We start from the raw sequence: 22,179 nt of genomic DNA on the forward strand, positions 1-22,179 counted from the left end.
CAGGTCTCCAGGATCACACCCCGGGGTGCAGGCAGCACTAAACCGCTGTGCCACCGGGGCTACCCACATTTTCCTTTTCAAAATTCAAATGCATGTTTTTGTATATCAGTTGTATACTTATAAGTGCTTTTGAATCCATGGTATTATTAATAATAAAAAGTTGCTTTAAAAAAAAAAAGCAAGATGGGACTGTAAAGTAACAGAATGATTTTTTCCTTAGAATTATAATAATGTGAACTATGCCTACTCTGTGTATCTTGGTTCCCTCACTGTTGAGTTTAAGGAAGTAGACTTGTCGGCCAAGATCTCTTTCTGTTCTTACACTCTCTCATTCAGCACGGAGCAGGCTGGTTTGGAAAGACCTTGAGAAGACATCTGGTCTATCTCCATACTTTTAGAAGAATTGCCAGTTAATTAAAACCAGCCCAGACAAAAGTGAACCAGTTTGATTTGGAAATCCCACACTCTCTCTCCCCAGGAAGAAATTACACAGCCTTGTAATATGATTAAATGTCCGAAAATTCTTCCCTCTGACTTATAGAGCTGGTTTACACTTTGGTTTCAAACAATGGGACAACACATTCAGAGTTGGGAGGTTTGGGGAGACTAAGCCTAAACGGAGCTGCCTGTTGGAAATGTCATGGCTCCCAGCACCCAGATAGAACACTGTACCTGTTCCTAGAGCACAACAGGGCGGAGGTGCCACAGGTAGCACGTATGTGGAGGTGATTGCTGGGCTACTGTGCTCTTGGACCAAATAAAACGTCTGTCAAGTTAATGGTACAAATACAGCGTTTAGTAATCTCTTAAGGGAGAACCTGCCTGATGCGTGTCAATGTTCCTATACAGCAGGGACACGCAGAACTGTACGTTTCAACAGAACTATTTTCTGATAATGTGGAAGAAGCATTCTTACACAAGATCCCCAAGATCAAACTGCACTTGAAATCAGGTTAACTAGAGCTAAATGTAATCACTGTGCGACCTAACTGGGTGCATGCAACCCGGTGTATTGAATATCCTACTTTGTTATTTTTATTCTCAATTTCATCCAGTTATTTCCTTAGGGACCACAGAGCAATAGTAGGCAGCAAAGTAATGAAATGTGGTTAAAGAGAAGTAGGACTAAAAATACTTTGCTTTGTTTCATCTTAGCAGCCCCATATATAGCGTGGCTTATTTCAGTTTACAAAGTCCCAAAACTAGTTCTTAAGGAGGAAAAAGGCAAGCTGAATTTATTGCTGTGGGAAACACAGAGCTTGCTCAGTTTTATAACATAGAAGTTCTTTGTTTTATAGATATGCCATGAATGTCTGGGTCATAATCATTAACTGCCATTTATAGTGGATGCCAAAGCAAGCCCACTGAAGTTCATGGGGACCTCCTGAGCTGGTACGTGGTGCGGGTGACACTGCACTGATGGCCCGACCAGCCCTCAGCTCGATGGCATCCTCGTCGTCATCTACAAGGCAATTGCATGGCCTGGATGAGATTAGCATGGGAATGTGGTGACACCAGATGCACTCTGGAAGCCTTAACCATGATCTCCAAGGGGACAGGCTGTTCTGATAAGTGAGAGAAACCTACACTGGTTTCTCAAATACAGTCTTGGTGCCATAAGCCGGAAGGAGTTTTGGGTGCTGGCCTAACCCAACTAAGAGTGATTCTCGAGGAAAACACAGGAGAAAGGGCCAGGATTCCCCTCCTGTACTCCTCAGTTCTTGAAAGGCTTTTTCAAATGTCTGAGCTCCATGCATCACTGCCAAACCCTCCCTCCATCTAGAGTCACTGAGGGGGGCGGGGGGTGAGAAGTGTCTAAAGGAGCAAGTTTAGTGTCTAAAGGGGGCAGTGAGGCAGAGAAAAACCCGAGAACTGCTAATGTGAAGAAAGGCTGAGAAGGGTTGTGTGTGTTCAGAGATCGCTAATACCCATGAAAATGATCACGTGAACGTGTCCTCCAAATCCTTTTATCTCACACAGAAAATCTTGAAAATCGTGGCATCGTGTGCTCTAGCAGAAAGAACACGGCTCTGAGCCAGTTGATCTGGGTCCTCTGCGTCGCAGACAGAGGCAGGGAGTGCCACGGGGCCTGACAGAAGGCCAGGGAGAGGAGGAGAGGAGGAGAGGCCACGAAGACACGAGTCCCTTGGGCTGGAAACGCGGGCTGCCAGGGAGGGCCCCTGCCCTGGTGTTGGGGGGCGACAGCCCTCCCAGGGGAGCGAGCTTCAGTCTGTGGGAAGCACTGGTGCACCGCCTGGGGACAGATCTGGGGCTCCATCACCTCCCAGCACAGGGAGATCGGTGTTTCCCACCTGGCACCAGACTGAGCATCACAAATGTCCCCAAGCCCTGCGGCATTGGACCCCGGGGGCCAGGCCTCCCCACCCCCCTGCATGCTGAACGGTTCTCCTCTGGCACCACTGGACAGCAGGCCAGGGTGGCCGGCAGCGCGGCAGTCCCTGTCCCCTCTTCCGCGGTCCTGTTCTCAGGGGCTGGCCGGGCAGCATGACTTGGGACTCAGTCCTCCAGCATTCCCACACCGCACAGTTGGGTCTGTCGTCGACTGCTGTGTGGCACATTAACCCCGAAACTCAGTGGCTTAAAACCACTGTGAATATTTCTTTGCCATGCTTTGTGTGTCTGGGATTCGAGTGGCGTGGCAGGGGACGTGACCACCGCACCCCAAGTAGCAGAAGGGGAGCATCGCCGGGAGGCGCCTTGCAAGTTCCTAATAATGCTCCTGAGATATTGAATGAAGTCCATTTCCTGTCGACTCTCCTCCTCCAATTTGCAGTAACTGAATTCTGTGCCCCCAAACCCCATTCCCAGTTTAGCTTTTTGGTAACTATGTATTTCCTGTTTCTCTGTTTTTTTTCCCCCCAGCAGGGGTGGGGGCATTTCTCTCCTCTCTTTAAGGTTTACATGATGTGCTAGGACTTGGCTATTTAACACTCCTATTGCACAGTATGGTTACTTATATTGTTTTTCAAGTTAACAAAGGAATGGCTTTCGAATGCACTGCTGATCTTTATATTGAACCCTGAAGCATATCCATGAAATAATAAAAAACAAAACACCTTAGACTCATATTGCTCACAGGTAGCTGTCACGGAACTGCCCTCCCTGAGTTTTCCTCAGGACAGTCCCTCAGCGTCCTCATTATGTGGATAAGCCTTGAATAAAACTAGGTTGGAAGCAGAGATTATAGTTTTATTTTTTTGGAGCTCGCACGAATTGACCTTAGAACTGAGGTCCACAAGATAAATGATAACTGTAGACCTAAGTTCAATTCACTCTTCTTTTCACACTAACCATTTTTGGCTAAAACTTCTCAAACTGCCAGACCTGATTTAACCACTTTGTTCCACGCTCTAGCGCTGCATTTCTGTTGCCCTCTGCCCTTACCACTTAACCCACACACCTCTGTTGGGATTTTTTTGAGCCTGGTGTCCTCCTCTGCTGCCGTCTTGCAACCGCCCATCCCTGCACCCATGTAGAGCAGCTCATTCTGAGAGTCCTGGGCACCTGCCATACTTCAGAGAACTGTCAGATGCCATCCTCACGAACTACAGCCCCATTTTACTATCTTAGGGTCCCAAAGGAGAGTCCCTTCAGTCTTCTACACTATGTGAAGGCTATCTTTTTCCATTTTATTTTCCTCTTTAAAAAACAATCCTCTGTGTAAATATAACACACACATTGAAAAGCACATAAACATGTAGCTACAGTTCAATGAGCAGTGAAGTTAATGCCTGTATAACTACCAGCCAGGACAAGAAAGAACAGATATCACCAGTATTCTAGAAGGACTGCCCTACCACCTACCTACTCCTACCAGACTCCCACCTCTCCCTCATGACACATCACTGTGCTGAACTTTTAAATGATAATGTCCTTTTACTTATAATTTTTACACTGTTTTTTTGCTTGATCTGGCTTGGGTTCATCTAACAGATGATCGGTTCATTTACTATACATTAAAGTTTGGTAAGAAAACCATTTTTTTTAAAGCTCCAATGAAATTATTGTCAATACATTGCTTTTTTTTTTTTTCCAGAGGCATATGTAGGTTGCAGAAACCTTTATCTTGCTTATGTTATTTTTAAGGATTATTTGGTTGTCTGCAGAGAATTAACAATTATATCATCAAAGACTTCTTTGTCTAATATATTGCAGCCTTTAAACGACATCAAAAGGAAAAATAAAATATTATTGTGGCAAAAAAAAGTCCATAAACAATATGGCTAAATTTTCTGTTTTTCAACTTCACATGAATGGAAGCTCATTCACATTTTTTTTAAAAAAGATTTTACTTATTTATTCATGAGAGACACACACACACAGAGGCAGAGACACAGGCAGAGGGAGAAGCAGGCTCCATGCAGGGAGCCCAGTGCTGAATTCAATCCCGGGCCCCGGGATCAGACCCTGAGCCGAAGGCAGATTCTCAACCACTGAGCCACCCAGGCATCCCTGCAGTTGTGATTTTGAGCCATGCTTCAACATGTTTATTTTTAGAACTTAAGCTTATTCTAAAATTGATATGGGCATGCAGACGTCAGAGATAAAGACTCAACAGAAAAACAAGAAGAGAGACAACTTGCTCTCTGGATAGCAAGATTTCTACAAAGCTATAATAATTAAAACAGTATAGTATTGGTGTCCAGATCACCAAACCACCAAAACGGAGGAGCTCAGAAGTCAGTCATATATAAATAGGATTTCATACTATTACGGTTCTCACAATGTCCCAAAGGCAATCTAAATGGCGATTATGAATCTTACTAACATGGTAAGAAGTGAGATGCGAGGGGATCCCTGGGTGGCTCAGTGGTTTAGCCTTTAAAATCTTAAAAACCACAACTGCATCTTTTCACTATCCAGTTTCCAGTCTATGAACAGGGCACAGGTAGGTCTCCATTTACTTCAATATTCTTTAATACCATTCAAAAACATTTGGTTTTCTCCCTAAAGTTTTTGATGTCTCTGATATCATTTTAAATTAAATTCTTGGTTTACATTTTCTTGGATCACCCTGGTGGATTGGGGCCGAGGTCTGTGGGGCTTACGTTTCCCCCTGCTCTTCTCACTAAAGCAGTGCACCTCCCCACCCCGGATCTCCTGGGGTTGGTGGCTGAAGGCTCACTTCCCCTAATGCACAGCCTCCCACAGAGTGAGGTGGGCATGTCCATCGGGCTCCCCGCCTTTGGCAGGGGCTGGGCTGTTTCATTTCTATTCCCCTTGCTCTTCAACATCATCAGAACACAGCTCCATTCCCATTCTGGGCCATCCAATATCTTAAGTGCAAAAGTGATTTTAAATTGTTTATCTTTCTGGTTTTCTCTTAGCATTTACAACTGGTAATTCCTTATGTCATTTTGGTTTTTGAATGTTTCTATGAACTTAAAAAAAAATGTATCCAGCATTACTGGTTGTTTTCTGTGACAGGTTTAGTTTAAATAAACTAAACTAGCCTGCCGTTACCAGAAACAAGAACTCTTTGAGGAAGCTAGTTTTCAAATTCTGACTCAGACCAAAACAAGTTCACCAGGTCCACAGCTGAAGAGAGAAGAGGGTAGGGGAAGCCCTCTGCTTCATACAAGTCCCATATTTATTTATCTCAGTATGGTAACATTGGTATGGAGCAAAACTTGGAATGGATTTGGAAAAAAAAAAAACATTTTAAATAAAACTTTTAATGGGTTAAACACTAGGTTTATAAAATTCCATTGTATTATTCATTTCAGCTAAATGATTATGTTGATTATGTTTCCTCTAAGTGCAGACCCAGGATTTTAAGGCAGCCCAACTCATGGTTTTCAGAGATTTAAATATTTTATTCCTAAATTATTTTAGAGGTGAGATAAGTAGATATATAATAAACCACAAAATCAGTTATGTTTTGCCAAGTTTCTCCTTAATTGTAACTGCAGATTTCTACTATTTTTACATAGGAATACAGGCTTTTAACTAGAAATAATTCCCATCGACGCTTTGGAAAAAAGCTAGTGGAACAAAATTTAAAAATATTATGCACATACTATATGTAATTTCTTTCATGGCTAAATGTCAATAGCAAAACATTCTTTGAATATTTAAATTTAGAAATTTAATAATATAATGAATATTATAGCAGTCAGGATGATCTTTGTAGAATAAAATACTGATGTATTTTTTTTGTGGGAACTAGGAAAATTTTTTCTGGGAGAAAAGAAAAGATACATGCAATATTAAAATCAATCATGAACATTCATCTTAAACACAAAGCTAATAAGCTAAGATGATCAACTGTTTTATGAATTTTTCTGTTAACATTTAGTCGCAGTAGTTTCCAGAATTTTAAAGAATCATAGAGGAAAAAGCTTAAGATGGAAAAATTCTATCCATTTGATATATTTTCACCAGGTATTTGCTCCTAGTTGTACTGAAGTGTTTCATTCTTTTGTTTCAGGTCACAAATGTCCCGTTGATCTTGCCATCTCTTCACACCAGCCTTCTTGCAGAGGACCACAGCACTTGCTTCCTGTGCACCTGACCATCTCCCCTTTGAACTGTGGCAGCCACTGGGGACCTCTGGGACCAAAGCCTGCGGTCTCTCAGGTCTCCTCCTGGCCAGTGCACGGATGCTGGCCTTGCCATCTCCACACTCTCCTCTGCTTGGCTCTGGGACACCTCATCTCCTTGCTGATCTGCTCCCTTTCCCCATTCCTTACATGTCAATATTGTGTACTCAAAATTATCACGTTCTTCACTCCTTACACGCACATGCATCTTCAATAGTTTTATGTGGACAATATCCCAAACTCCATTTCCTTGAGCTTTAATACAAGTGTCTATTGTCCATCTTTACCTGGATCTACTAATGCCACTAACTCGGTTCATGTTGGACTGAATCAGCCATCTTCCCATTGTATTTTCCCCGCCATGCCTCCATTTTCTGTATTTTTAAAAGGTGACATTCTTCTTATAGTGGCTCAAGATCGAAAATTCAGCTTCACCTCTGACCCTACCTCACCCAACATGTGCTATCGATAGCCAGCTTCCTTGGTGGCCACTTGTACATCTGTCAGCAATCTTATTTTTTATTCTCTGCTGCCTGGATTAGGATTCTGGAACAGACCCTGGATGGTTTCATTCCCAGGCCTCAAACTCCTTTACCACCGTGACCTGGTTTGCAGTCATTCTGGTCCCCATACAAAGCACATGCTAACCATACCAGTATTCATGGTTTCTAAACATGCATACCTCTTCATGCTTTTTCTCATTTCCTTTTGGAATGCCCTTCCTCATTCCTCTTATGTCCCAAATGTCTGGCGTAACTATTCTTTATCTCTCAAGGTCCCTGGGTACTCAATGCCAATAAGTAAAAGAAACAGAAAATGTGTCCAGAGATACAAGATTATAGAGGCTGTGGGAGAATATAGTCTCAGAAAGGGGATAATCAAAGATAATATTGTTAAGGGTAATTAAAAAGGATTCAGAGAACTCCAGTGATGACACTTCTTGAAAGAGATTTCTACACTCAAGATTTCCAATTCTCCTCTCCCTTCAACCCAGTCAGGTTTTTGCCTACATGGAGTTTTCATCGACGGCCTCCACATTGCGAAATGACAACGGTCCATCCCCAGTCCTCCTCCAAATCTGAAGCCTGCTCCTTTTCATCTCAAGTGAGATGTAATCAAGCCAAACATTATGGAGTCATCCTAAGCACCTCTCTTTCTCTCAATCCCTAGCCCAGCCACTCATCTCCTCTGTAGTTGCAATGGTGGTACATCACTTTCATCTTTGCTGGATGACTGCAACAGCCTCTGGGCTGGTCTCCGTTTCTTCTCTCACACCCTCCTCTAGCCTCAGTCTGCGCTGAACGTAGCAGTCAGAATAAGCCTGTTGAAACCCCAGGTCAGACCATGCCAGTCCTCTGATCCCAAACCCATCTCACTCAGAGTAAATGAGTAACTGTCTTTGCCATGGCTGACAGGCCCAGTATCATTAGTCTTATCTTCTGGACTCCCTTCTCTGGCTCTTTTTACACTAGCCACTCTGGGTTCCCTGATATCTCTTGAACATACATAGCCTGTTCCTTATGCCTAGAGAGCTCATCTCCTTCTGTCTTTGCTCAAGGAAGCCTACTGTAACTGTCTCCCTTACTTTTCTATTTTTTTAATATACTTGTCACTTGCTGATACATTACATATTTGTCATGTTTATTGTCTCTCAGTGTTTGCTGATATATCCCAAGGTCATTGTTCACTGATATATCCCAAGAATCTACAATACTGCTTGCCACAGAGTAGATACTAAATAAATATCTGTTAAATGAAATGATGAAGGAACTTTTGAGAATAGAAGTTCTGTGAAGTGATAATGATCTAACTAGTTTACATGGGTCCAGAAGCAAATGCATGTAAAGAAACAGAACCATAGGGGATCCCTGGGTGGCTCAGCTGTTTAGCGCCTGCCTTTGGCCCAGGGCACGATCCTGGAGTCCCGGGATCGAGTCCCACGTCGGGCTCCCAGCATGAGCCTGTGTCTCTGCCTCTCTCTCTCTCTATGTCTATCATAAATAAATAAATAACTCTTAAAAAAAAAAGAAACAGAACCATAAATGTAAAATAGTTTGGAATTTATCCAAGCCTTTCTATTCCTATATGTAGTCACTCCAAAACATGAAAAATACATCTATCTGAATACTTTTATTTTCTTATTTAAAATAAAATGCTATATAGGATACAACATGGACCTTTTAAGCATCAATAAATAATGGCCCTGACATCTTTAAACAATTATAAATACTGACCATTCTTAAGTATCAGTGAACACCAATATATTGTTAGTTCCAGCATAACATTAGATGATGTGAAATTTGACAGAGTGCAAAAACTGGTTAGTGAACTGCTTAGTAATTGACAAACCTATATATTTTTTTACCTATTTGCTACGGTAAGCAACAAATACAAAGAAAATAATATATAATAATGTATAATTTTAGTAATATATAAAAAATAAAAGTAGAAAAATTCAAATATAGTAAGCAAAAAAACACTGAAATTTGAAATATAAATAGTACATGAAAAGCATTTTTACATTTCTATGAAGATGACTCATAGCATTAATTTTGGCATATTGCCATGTCTTTTAAAGTTCTGCATAAAAGCAAACAAAATTATTTATGGTTTAAAACTGTAATGATTCAAAAACTAGCATACAACTGGAATGTGAAGAATGAGTTGAGGGCAGGGTAAGGGTGGTGTCCACAATGCATATAAGTCACCAAAAATTTAAACAAGATAGCATAATTTAGTTTTCCCTAATTAGATTTGAAATTATCCTGGCTTTCAAATAATAATCTTTAAAATGAGCCAAAATCTTCATTAATTTCTTCAGTGAGTTTGAGCCCAGCAATTTAGTCTGTAACTTCTCTGAACATGAAATAGTAAATAATCAATTCGCTTGTGTATCTCTATAGTAAATCATATATATATCATACATACATATATATGTACATACATACCATGCATACACATATATCATATATATTTTGGTTTAATTAGAATATTGTAAGATGAAAAACAAACCTACTTTACACCAGAAAATAGACTGATCCTCAATATGCAGGCTTTGCCATGTAGATTAACATTGATCTAAATGAAATACTATCCTAAAAATTAGTTTTAGACACTAATGGAGTGGAGGAGGAGCTAGCAAGATTATTTAAAGAGTTGGAAGATACTACACACTAAGCAGTGGATTTATCTTTTTAATTATTTTGCTTAGTCTTTTAACTAAAGCATGATGACTGGACAGTAGCAGGAAGGTGGCTAGGAATGTATGGAACAAAAGGAAAGACTGGTTTCAAGAAGTACATGCTGTGGACAACTGAGTGACCAAAAATATATCCTTATTCATAGTAATTTCTTTAACAAATATTGTCATCACCACCTCACAAACACAATGACATACCATTTGTTTTTTACTGCAGTCTACTAGTTATCATAGTAGTTTTAGAATGAGCAAGGCACATTCAAAATGGGCTTTAAACTAGTTGTGTTTGCCTATGAAAATTATAAAATAATATTTTAAAATAGAAATACTCTGGAAAAACAAATGCTTCCAATAAAAGACATACAGGTAAATTGATTAACCACATGCAATTTCAAGAGCAAGAACTATATTTACAGTTTTGAAGCAGAGTTTGTATTCACTTTTGCCTTTAATTGCAATGACTCAGTGAGGTAGCAAAAACAGTTAATCACATTAAAAAATCAAAGTTAAACTTACACTCAGCTCTCTGCTGGGGTTTTAAAAATTTAATGAAGAATTATTTCAGTAGAATATTAATGAGGATTTTTAATCTTTTAAATATCTTACAAGAATTATATCACATTTTGCAAATTAAACATCTAAAATGTTTGAAAGCCAGAATAATACTAATTAGGTGAGAATCTTTGTTTCTTTTTATAAGTTCAGTAATTTATTTGCAATATAGACCAAAACGTCATTGTTAGAATTTGCTTCATTGTACATACACAACCCCTACATCTTTGCCAGGAACCCAGAATAAGCTGGCTAGAGATTAGACTACACAGCCAATGGCAGTTTTGTCATTTCAGTAGCACAGTGCTTGGTCCACTGCCTGGCACAGAGCACATACGTATGGCAGAAGAAATAAATCTTCATGCCGGTATTTTGGTTGTATGATTGAAGGCTTTGGCTGGCTACTTTGTGAAATAGGTTTAATGTTTATCGAGGGATTCCTGTCAGTTTGCATGTTAGACTAAAGTAAAATTTAATGAGTTAGTAAAGATACTGTAGACATGCCAAAAATGGAATGTACAGACATACATTTTTTTTTCTTTAAATTATGTTATCTCTTGCCTGGTAGAGAGCTATACTCAAGTGTTTATAGATGACCAATCTGATACTTAATTTGCTTTAAAATAGTACAGTAAAAAAGTGGATCTGTGAGAAATAGGTGAAATAGAGTGATGAAATATTAGTAATTGTTGAAGTTGAGTATTAGTAATTGAATTGTTGATACTTAGAGGTTCTTTACACTATTATCTGTACTTTGTAAAGCTTGAAATCTTCAATAATAAAAATAAGTTCAAATAAATCTCCATAAAAATAGAGATATTTTTGAAAATAAAGGTATTTTCAACTAACAATACTGTATACAATATTGTCACCACAGCGAAGAGTTGGATCTAAAATGTGAACCGGTAGGGACAGTTAATATAGTAGACCCACCAGCTATGGAATAAATACTATGCACCCATGACAACAACAATTTTCAAGTGTTAAAGGAGGTTCCACAGCAGTGTGTGGGGCCTGATTCCATGTTCACAAGAGCGTGCAAATGTCCATCCATGTTCAGAGTGATTATCTCTGCAAAGAAGAATTACAGGTGTTTTTTTTTCTCTTGAAACTATTTTGTATTACTCAAATTTTTACAGGGGTATTTATTAACTTCATACTTGGCAGAAGTTATTTTCTATAATGATGTCCTGTAATTTTTCTCATTATGTTATTCTTTCTAGGAGTCTTAAATTCAAAGTGGGAAAGTGCTATACTTCTAAAAAATTATGAAATCTGAAATAGATTTTTTAAAATGAAAATGAAAAAAATTAAGGCATTCTAGCACACACATTTTTCCTCAACCACTTACTGAGTGCTTTAAAATTAAGATGTCAAAAACTACATGAAACACAATATGATTGAAAAAATAGGAACAGAATTAAGCACCTTTTAGTTAAGTGAAATCAGGCTGAAATTCTACTACAGAAAGAAACAGCATTTATAAGAGAAAAGAAAATATTTTCTAGTTTGTTCACAGGGAATTCAAATTGAAAATATTCCAGTAATTCTAACACAAAAAAAATATTTGTGGATATTTTCGTAATAGGTTTGTTCTTAGAATAAAACAGATGGCAGAATGGAATAAAATGCGATTTCCAGATGCATGGTTTGTAAATTCAATGCCTTGGACTCAGCACTATCAGCTAAATCTCAAGTTTCACTTTTGCCAGACTGCAATAATGTGGAGTAAATTTTAACTTAATGATTAACCTATGAAACATCACTTAAGGTTAATTATCTTGGGTAAAAGTCCCAAAGGTACATGTAGAATCTCACAGTTTTAGATGGTCTGCTACTGCTATGCCGTCTTTTAGTCTGCAAAGACCACAGAGCAGTGTGGGAGACAGCCAGTAGTGGGACTCTCTTCACCTCATCCCTCTGTGGGGGCCTTTACTATATGCAACGGATTCTGTGTACAATCCTTATCCAAGGGCTGCACTATTCCCAGTATTTCCTATTTCCTTGCTGATTATAAGGCTTCAGGGAATTTAAAAGGAGCTATTTCTTACCAAGAGGTTGGGGGATTCCTAAAAATGGCAATTCCAATATGGATGATGTTAACAAAAAAATAAATCAAAATATATCACCTAAGTTACCTGGTGGTTATTTCCTTCTTTCATATCCATGTTCTAAGCTTTAGGGATGATGAGAGATTTCTGAGCTTTTGATTTGTCCACATCATGTATCTGTAATCAGATTGAAGAATCACTTTGTTAAAATTAACTGTATATACTTGCAGCTGTGTTATGGTAGTCATTCTGTTTTTGATTATATTTCTAGATGATCTGGGGCAAATCATTTATATCTTTATTTAGGGGCTTTAAAGGCCTACCATATGATAAATACCCCAGATTTTTTTTTTTACCTTGTTCCTAGAAAAACTGGACTGTCCATAATGGATGGTATTGGAATGAGATCTCTTTGAAGTTTTTGAAGATTCCTGACACAATTTTCTTTTAGACCTGTGGGATGTTTTGCTTATTATCAATTTGTGGTCATTTACACCAACTTTTATAGTTTCATTTATTGATTGCCACTGTAGTACTTGGGCATCTTCTGTTTCTGTATCTGATTCAAAAATGTGTGGTTGTTTTATTTTCACTGACTCATGGCCTTTCCCTAAAATTTGTGTTATATGTTTGCTTGTTAAATGTTCTTTTCCATTCACTTGGAAGTCAACAGCACTGTTTATTACGCCTATCCTGTTCTTTGACATCTGAAATAGTAAACTATTAGACAGGTGTTTACTTTCATTTAAACTCATAGTTGATGATTCTCCATTAGAAGGGGGATGTTTTATATTTTCACAGGACCCAGTGTTTTTTTCTTGTAGAAGTCTAGAAATCTTCTGATTTAAATTTCTGGTATTCATCTGAATGTTATGATTAGATCTTTTTTTAATAGCTGGATCTAAATTCAGTTTGTCATTTTGCATCACGCTAGCTTTAAGTGAAAAAAATTTAGATTCTGTAACAAGCTGTTTTCTTTTTAGATTGCCAGGTTCTAAGATATTTTTGTTCATCTGTAATGATTGATTTTTGAAAAATGGTATAAATTTAGGGACAATATTATTCTGGGAGGTGAAATTTGTGCCTTGAACTTGAATCTTTCCTCTGTTGGGCTTTGGTACTTCCATATGTACTTGGGGTGCCTTGTCAGGTAGGGCTTTCTTTCTGTTCTGAACAGCTTCTTGCTGGAGCTGCAGAGTTGAGGGCACCCAAGGCTTCTTCAGATGGCTGCCTGAAAGCTCCTCCTTGTGGTCCACAGCTACTGAACACCATCGAAGATGCTCAGCCAGAGCAGGTCTTGTGGAAGGGGCCTGAGTCAGAGAGGAACTGAACATTTGTTTAGTGGTCACATTAAATGCCTTGGTTTTGTTTTCCTGAAAAGATAGAGATTAGAAAATTTTTTAAATGTAAAAAACGTTCTTAACGGAACAGAAATAACATACAAAATTTCAAAGTAAGAACATAAACACTATAATACATAAAACAGGAAAGAAAAACAAAAAACCAATGAGTCTTCTTGAGGAAACATGAATGCTTCTAATGGTTTGCATCCTTTTTAAGATACCAACCTTTCAAGATATTTTAAAATGAAGATATATTCTATATAAATCAACTATTAAAACTACAATTAGCTACCTACTGTCCTCCAAACAGGTCCATGCTGCTCTCGCTCAGAAAAGTCTTTCCCTCTTCTTTACATTCTTTCCCTTTCAACTTCTTAAGGATATGCTATCAGTGTTTGTCTCTCACACACACACAAAAGTAAAGGGTGGCATTCTTATCTTTCAGCATCCATGTTCCATCCCCCTATGTATATACTAGATTCTTTGAAGGTAGGAACCATGATATATTTATTCTTATATACTTCACAATTTTTAAAGATTTTACTTATTTATTTTAGAGAGAGTGTATGAGTGCATAAGCAGAGGAGGGGCAGAGGGGCAGAAGGAGGGAGAGACTCCCAAGTGACTCCTCACTGCCCAAAGTGGGGCACTATGTCATGATCCTGAGATCATGACGTAAGCTGAAACCAAGAGTTGGATGCTCAACTGACTGAGCCACCCAGGTGCCAGTATATTTCACATTCTTAAATCATTCACACAGTTACTATGAAATACTTGTTCCAAGAAACTAAATGAATGGAAGAGGTGGTTGCATCTATACCAGGCCTTTAATAAGAATAAGTAGGATATTGACTATAGGGCATTGGCTGGCTGTGTCTCCATCATTTTGTATTCTCACTGCTTAAAAGATTGTGGGTAACTGGTAAGCAATTCAACAAGAATCTGCCAGACTGACTTGTCAGACAGCTCGAAGAGAGCCAAGCATTTACAGTCTTTTTTTTTAATGTGATAATATAGATAAAACATAAAATTACCATTTTAATCTTTTTTCAATATACAGTTCAGTGGCATTAAGTACATTCTTCATTGTACTCCTGCTGTATGACCATCACCACTATCTTTTCCACAACATTTTCTTCATTTCAAAGATAAACTCTGTAGTTCTCAACAATTCTGGTTTTCTCTATTTCTCTAGAAACTCTATCCTACTCTCTAGGGTCTATGAACTTTCCCCCTCTAGGTATCCTGTGTAAGTGGAAGAATACAATATCTGTCTTTTTGTGTATGGCTTATTTCACTCAGCATGTTTTCAAGGCTCATCCACGTTGTAGTAGGGGTCAGAATTTCCTTTCTTTCTATGACTGAATAATATTTCATTGTATAGAAATCCCACATTTTGTTGATCCATTCACCTGTCAATGGGAAGTGTTTATAGTTTTTAAAAATACATATCTGTCGAGTCCCAGAACCTGGAAAAAAGTGACATGTGACAATAATCTGAAACATGAGATAGGGAGTTCTTTTCTCATCTTCCGGCATCAAACACAGAGTCACAACTTGAAACAAAATTTTAAAAAATGCTAGGAATAATGTGCAAACCAGAACAAATCGTTTTCCTTTCTCTACTGCTGGTGGCCTAGTTGTTGAGTGGAGTTAAGAGAAGAGTAGTAGAGAGTTTTGGGGGATAAGAGTTGTAAATAAGCAAAGAAAAAGTGAGTGATCCAGTTATTAAGCAGAATAACTAAAATTTGGTGGTTCTAAACAATAATTAGGTCTCCTGTCTCATGATTCTGGGAGCTGACTTGGCTTAATTCAGAGTCTCTCAGGGATTTGCAGTGAGAGGGACTCTGGGATGGTTGTCACTTCCTCACTCATATGATGCTAGATGCTAGCTGTAAACTGGACTTCAGTCAACCCCATCATGTGGTCTGGGATCCCAGAGCAAGTGTCCTGAGGGAGACAGCTTCCACTTGACCTAGCCTTGGAAGTCATGCAGCATCACCTCTGTCACAGTCCTGCCCAGACACAGGAGGGAACACAGTCTACCCACCCCCAACCTCGTAATAGCATAAGTGTTGCCACTGATCATAAGGGCATGTGGATAGACAATCTTGTGACCATCTTGAAAAATGGAGTACGCATCAGAAAGCATGCTGTGTCTAGCCAGAACCCATGTCATCTCTTATCACCCTCAAGCCTCCAATGTCACAGTATGGTTGGCCTACTAAAGGGCTGAAGCTACACAAAAACCTGATATAGGCTTTAGGAAGGCTTAAAGAGGACATATGGCAGGAGATGAAGGAACCATGACCTAATGCCTACTCCACACCAACTAAAAAGGTGCCACAGCATATCCCTGTGGGTCTGAGTTATCACACAGGCTTAACACAGACCTTCCAAGTGTAAATACAGTCTTGCTTCACTTTTACATTTCCAATCACATGCCACCCTAAGCCAGAACTATGTAGAGAAAGGAATTCAGAAAAATGTACTTCTATCATACTTAAGTTGACATAATTCAAAGTCACCATAGAGAACAATATTCCTTCTCCCACACCGGCTATTCTCTGGGGAAGTGGGAAGACTCCAAGAAAAATCTTGGATGAGGATTGAGTTGATGCTGAAAATAGATGAGCAGGGCTCACCTCTTGTCTGTAGATTTCTTAAGTTGGAGGTTTATTCATGTCAGTCGAGCAAGGAGACACCTTTCTTTACTTCCCCATAATTTTCAGAGGGAGGGCACAGAAGACCCAGCCAGGTTTCATGACCCTGAGTAAAGGGCAGAGAGGCTGACTAATGAGTAACAGCTGGCTTATAACCCCCCAGAGATTTGCTAGCCTGAATGAAAAAAACATGTATCAAAAAGTTTATCTTAGTTTATCTTAGTTTGATAGGGCTACTGTAACAAGCACTGTAACTGAGGGGCTTAAGCAACAGAAATGTATTGCCTCAAAGTTCTGGAGGCTAAAAGTCTGAAATCAAGGTGGTGTTAGGGTTGGGGCCATGAAGAAAGTATCTGTTTCAAGCCTCTCCTCTTGGCTTGTAGTTAGATGGTCATTTTCATATTCACATGATGGTCTCCCTGCACATGTATCTGTCCCCAAATTTCTCCTTTATATAACAATATCAGTCATACTGGATTAGAGGCCCACTCTATTCCAGTATAACCTGATCTTAATTATAAATGCAATGATCCTGTTTCAAACAAAGTCAAATCCTGACATACTGGGAGTGAGGACTTCAATACATGAATATGGGGCAAGGAGGACACAATTCAATCCATAACAGGGCTTGACAGGGCTTGACATGTACTTCTGAAGACAATAAAGAGGTGATGCGGTTGTTCTTCTGAAGACTCTCTGAATAAGGTAGCTAGAAGAAAACCTTATAAATAATCTTCACCAAGATACCACATGAACAGAGACCACCAACATTAGACCAATCCAGGTCAAGAAACAAATGCCTCCCTCTCCCCTGCATTACTCAGCTGTGAATCTCTGATGGATATTGGTGGACTGGAGAGCAACATTCATTCTACCCTCTCTGTCTAGTGTTACTTTCTAAACTGGTGTCTGGAAAATAAAATGGACATTTTCTCCTTTGCAGTTAGGGTTCAGGATGCATTTTAGAATCAAGGAATCAGAAACACTCATTCATTATTTGGAAGGAAGAAGTAAGTGAAAGCTGCACTTCTGCAGTTCCTGCTAAAAAGTTCAATTATGAATGCCTCTGGTTTTTCAGTTGCAGAGTTAGCAGAAGCCAAGTATCAAGCTCACCATCTCTATAGGTGACCAGAAACAGCTTAGGGTACTCATTCTCCTGGACCATATTAGGCAAATACACCAAATGCCCTCACCCTACACTGCCTTTTCCTGTACATATACGCTATCATGGGGAGAACAATTCATTAATTTGAATGAAATTCCACCTCAAAGAGATGTTTTATTAGAAGGGACTAGGTCATCTCAATATATTTAGAGAGATTTTTTTTCCATTTCATGAGAAAAGCATTCAAGAATTAAGCCATTTTTGACCCCTGCATTTTATAAACTGTAGTAACTTTTAAATATACCTACTACTTGAAATTCCAGAAGAAAAACTCATTCTAGGTAGATTCATATGAGAACAGAATTACTTGCATTCTGACATAAAACTTACATAGAATGTGTCTAAATATGTTTATGTTCACACAGTTTCATCACCATCTGTTTCAGAAACATACATTGGATGAAAATAACTTCCAAAAGCCTGTTTTGCCCCCATAGCCTGTTGATGTATTATTTACTCATTCTTTCAATTTCTAAAATATAGTAGATAGCCCAAAGGGTGAAACTTCCAAGTTTATATTCAAAATTTATAAAAAGACTACAGAAAGAACAGCAGGTGAGATCATAAATAATTCATAGAACTTGAAATACTTAAATGGTCAACAAACCAAAGCTTTATGAAGTCATAACTCAACAAATATCTCATATTTTACTACATTATTACCATTATTCTGCCAGGTGTCACTGACAAATGTGGCTAAGTTAACTTTTAATTTCTAGGCCTTCACAAACAACTTACATAACTTGGAGTACATTAACATAAATTGTGGAGGAAAAGCAAGAGCCTTAACTGATACTTAGATATGAATGAATGTCATTTAATGGAGTCCTAGAATTAAGGTAATGATTAAAAGAAACTTGAGGATTGACCAAAATGACTGATCAAATGTGTTTTACCTATTAAAATCTGGTTCTGTGTATTATGGCACCTGAATGTTTCTTGATTAAAGTTGAACCAGAATTCAGTTAAGCTTAGATCTAACCACAGGTTTGTAGGAAATAGAAGGTTTAGAATATGTTAACTTCAAACGACATAAAGCCACAGTCAGATATAGAATATGGGACATTCTCTAGGGCAAATGGTCCAGTTTTTCTAGCAAATAACTAGCATAAATAAAAAGGGAAGGGGGTTTAGACTGTTATAAAAGAGACCTAAGAGGACAATCAAATAAAAATACATGGACTGGGGCAGCCCCGGTGGCGCAGCAGTTTAGCGCTGCCTTTCAGCCCGGGGGGTGTGATCCTGGAGACTTGGGATTGAGTCCCATATTGGGTTCCCTGCATGGAGCCTGCTTTTCCCTCTGCCTGTGTCTCTACCTCTCTCTCTCTCTCTCTGTCTCTATAAATAAATAAAATCTTCAAAAAAATTTTTTAAAAAAGATAAAATAATTAAAAAAAAAAAGAAAATACATGGACTGTGCTTAGATTACGATTTAAACAAAGTTCCTAAATCTTTAAGATATATAGGGAATTAGAATATGAACTGGTATTAGATATTAAGAATTATTGCAAATAATGTTTTTAAAGGCTCCTGTCAGAGATGCATACTAAAGTCTTTACAGATGAAATAACATCATATCTTGGGTTTCTTTGAAAATACTCCAGTATACTCCTCACCTAAAACTATGTCAAAGAAGCACTAGATGATAGGCATATGAGAGTTTGTTATACTAATTTCTTTTATGTACCTTTGAGGATTTCTATCAATTAAAAAAATAAAAATAGTTTGGTTAAGCATTCCTAATTTTTTTAAAAGTCAGTTGAGTTTTAACAAATAGTCTGATCAATCTATTTTTCACTTTTTAAACTTAAGCTTTTTAGACTGCATGAATCTCATAGTTTACACATGGTATAGCAGTAGTAGGAACTAACATTTACTGAGAGCTCACTAAGTACAAGGGACTGTTATTATCTAATCCTAAAACAAAAAACCAAAACACCCTGTGAAGTACCGTAAAGGAAGTGGTCACATGTTACTCAGATCCCCTTCACAAAAGGGCTATTGCCTCCACCGCTGGGAGTTGGCCCCTGCAAGAACTCCCTAGTTCTAGAAACCTACCTCACCTTAGAACATGCCCGTCCCTGGGTGGCCCAAATCCAATGACAGATGAAGGAATGGGTGTAAAGGCCTGGCTATTTGGACAATGTAAAATCATTATGATGGGCTGTTTTAGCCTTAGAGCTCCTGGAAGATTGGTCAAAGCTACCTGGTACCCACTTTGCTATGGACTTCTTTTACCCCACCTTCTTCTAGCCTCACCTTCCACAGGTGTTCCAAGTTCAGTCCTCATAAACATCACCTGCACTAGACTCCAGAGTCAGCTTCCTAGAGAGCTCAATTTGTGACAAATGTTATTATTACCACTACTACCATGACCTGTTTTACAAGGACACTGAGGCACAAGAAAACCAAATAATTTGCTTAAGATTACACACATAGTAAGCTCTAGAGCTAGAGCTTTTAAACACAGATCTAAACTTTTTCCAATTTTGTGACTGAGAATCTTCCCCTGAGTTTCAGTTCTAATTCTGCAATGTATTTAATTATATGGCTTTGGTTAAATTATTTGGATGCTCTCTGCTTCAGTTTCATTTACAAAAGTGGGAAAACAATTCTTTATTCTTAGAGTCTGTTTTGAGGATTATGATGAAATCATAAAAGAAGCTGGCACACAGAGGTAATAAAACTGAATAGGATAAATTCTTATTGTTAGGAGCAATACAAAACCCAGATTTTCCAGTTAGGTATTATTTTACATTTAAGAAGCAAATTTGCACAAGTATATTGTCCAGATTCACTCTTTATAAAACAGTCATGGACTGGAAAAAATAAATATTCAATAAATATGTCCAATAAAAATGAATTATGTAATGACATATTTTCATCTAAATTCCTCAGATTTGGACTCGGCCAATAACTACTAAAAATGTTATGTCTGGCCAAAACTTTAAGATTCATTATCATAAAGATGTCGATTGGAATTTGTCCACTCACATTTTTTTCTTTTTATTTAGAGATGTATTTATTCCAGAAAGAGCGAGTGAGTGTGTGCACGCAAGGGGGTGGGGGAGGGGAGCAAAGAGAAAGGGAGAGAGAATCTCCATCACACTCCTTGCTGAGTGCCCAGCCTGATGTGTGGCTCAATCTCACAACTCTGGAATCATGGCCTGAGCCAAAATCAAGAGTCAGATGCTTAACCCAGTGAGCCACCCAGGTGCCCCTCACATTCTTTTAGGAAATGGCCTTGCCTATTGGCTGCCATGTTTTTATACCATTTATACGAAGTGTTCTTGATTCAAGGATACCAAATCCACATGCTGGCTGGTGACAGACAAGGGGGCCTCGCCTGAAAAGATGAATGGGGCCTATCAGATACTGGCCCTGGTGAATTTTATTTGAGGATCATAGAATGACAATTAGCACAGAAGCAGAAGTTGGAAAAACTGCCATGTGCCATAGGAAGGCAATACCATGTGAAACCTGAAATCACTGGAGCAGTGGAAACTATAATAAACAGAGGACACAGTTAAGAAAAAAGATTAAGCAGACACAGAAATATTCATATAATTCACATTACATTTCCAACTGCTCAAATTGTTCAACCTTTTGCTTTTCCCTTGTATGAAAACACACAACTGTCATTTATAAGAAAAAGGCCACTGTTGAAAAATTTAAATTCCTCATATTTCTCAAAAACTTCCCTTTCAATTTTATTGTCTATTGACAAAGAAATCTTATTCTAGTAAGTGTGAATATAGGCCAACATATTTTCTTCATCAGTTTTGCTTAATTGCTGTTACTTCTTTTTTTCATAAGAATTCACTTAGCATATCATCTTACAATAAAAATGTTATTGAATGAATTCAATTTCTGTAAATGGAACTATACAAAGGCTTTTTTTTTTATCAAGCACATTCAAATGAAGTTGCAGTTCAAAGTAAACTTGAATTTGTATGAGACAAATGTTTCCAAACTATTCTGTAAGATCATTTATTCATTGAAAAATGCTTTTAATGAACACCTATTTTATACTAGGTACTTGGCATAAGAAAATGAACATGATCTCTGCTCTCCAAGAGCTCATGATAAATTAGATCACTAAACAACTATGACTACAATGCCATGTTAAATACAAAAAAGGTAACAAATAGCAGTGACAAATGGTCAAGTACAATAACAAATAGCATTAGGGAAACACTGAACCGACAGAAAAGAATTCTAGTACAATGGGTTAGATAGCCCCTCACAGAAAGCAAAAGATCCAAGACAGGTGCATACTAGGTCTTAGAATGCTCAGAAGGACATGAAATCTCTTACCTGTACATGAGGTTTCATTAGTTCTTGTGTGTAGTAGCATGCCTTAGTTGTCATCTTTATGGGAAAGCCACATATCTGAGGCAATTTAGATTTTAAGTCTGAAAGGAAACTTTTCAACACACCTTCCAAATCTACTCTTGGAAAGAACTGAATGGGCTGACTTCTGATGCAGCTGAGAGGGTATCTGAACACTGTTAAAGAATAGTAGAACATTTTTTTGTACTAAAGAGATGCAATTTTTAAAAAAGATTTATTTATTTATTTTACAGAAAGAGAGAGAGCACATGAACCAGAGGATCAGAGGGAGGAAGAATCTCAAGCAGACT

General features: G+C 38.3%; 1 protein-coding gene across 12 annotated transcripts in view; it reads right to left on the reverse strand.

Moving 5' to 3' along the window:
• Nucleotides 1-9,898: 9,898 nt before the first annotated feature.
• Nucleotides 9,899-22,179, reverse strand: part of C1H18orf63 (chromosome 1 C18orf63 homolog) — a 33,123-nt gene continuing 20,842 nt past the window's right edge. For 11 of the 12 annotated variants that reach the window (XM_077880495.1, XM_077880200.1, XM_077880338.1 and 8 more), the window contains 4 exons: nucleotides 21,854-22,037; nucleotides 12,722-13,738; nucleotides 12,453-12,542; nucleotides 9,899-11,385 (listed from right to left, as the gene is read on the reverse strand). In XM_077880495.1, the coding sequence (XP_077736621.1) occupies nucleotides 12,486-12,542; nucleotides 12,722-13,738; nucleotides 21,854-22,037 (1,258 nt within the window). In that variant the 3' untranslated portion in view covers nucleotides 9,899-11,385; nucleotides 12,453-12,485. The remainder of the gene's footprint in view (nucleotides 11,386-12,452; nucleotides 12,543-12,721; nucleotides 13,739-21,853; nucleotides 22,038-22,179) is intronic. The other variant, XM_077880074.1, reaches the window with a different exon arrangement.

This window comes from Canis aureus, chromosome 1 (assembly GCF_053574225.1).
Source record: "Canis aureus isolate CA01 chromosome 1, VMU_Caureus_v.1.0, whole genome shotgun sequence".
NCBI classification, from domain to species: domain Eukaryota; kingdom Metazoa; phylum Chordata; class Mammalia; order Carnivora; family Canidae; genus Canis; species Canis aureus.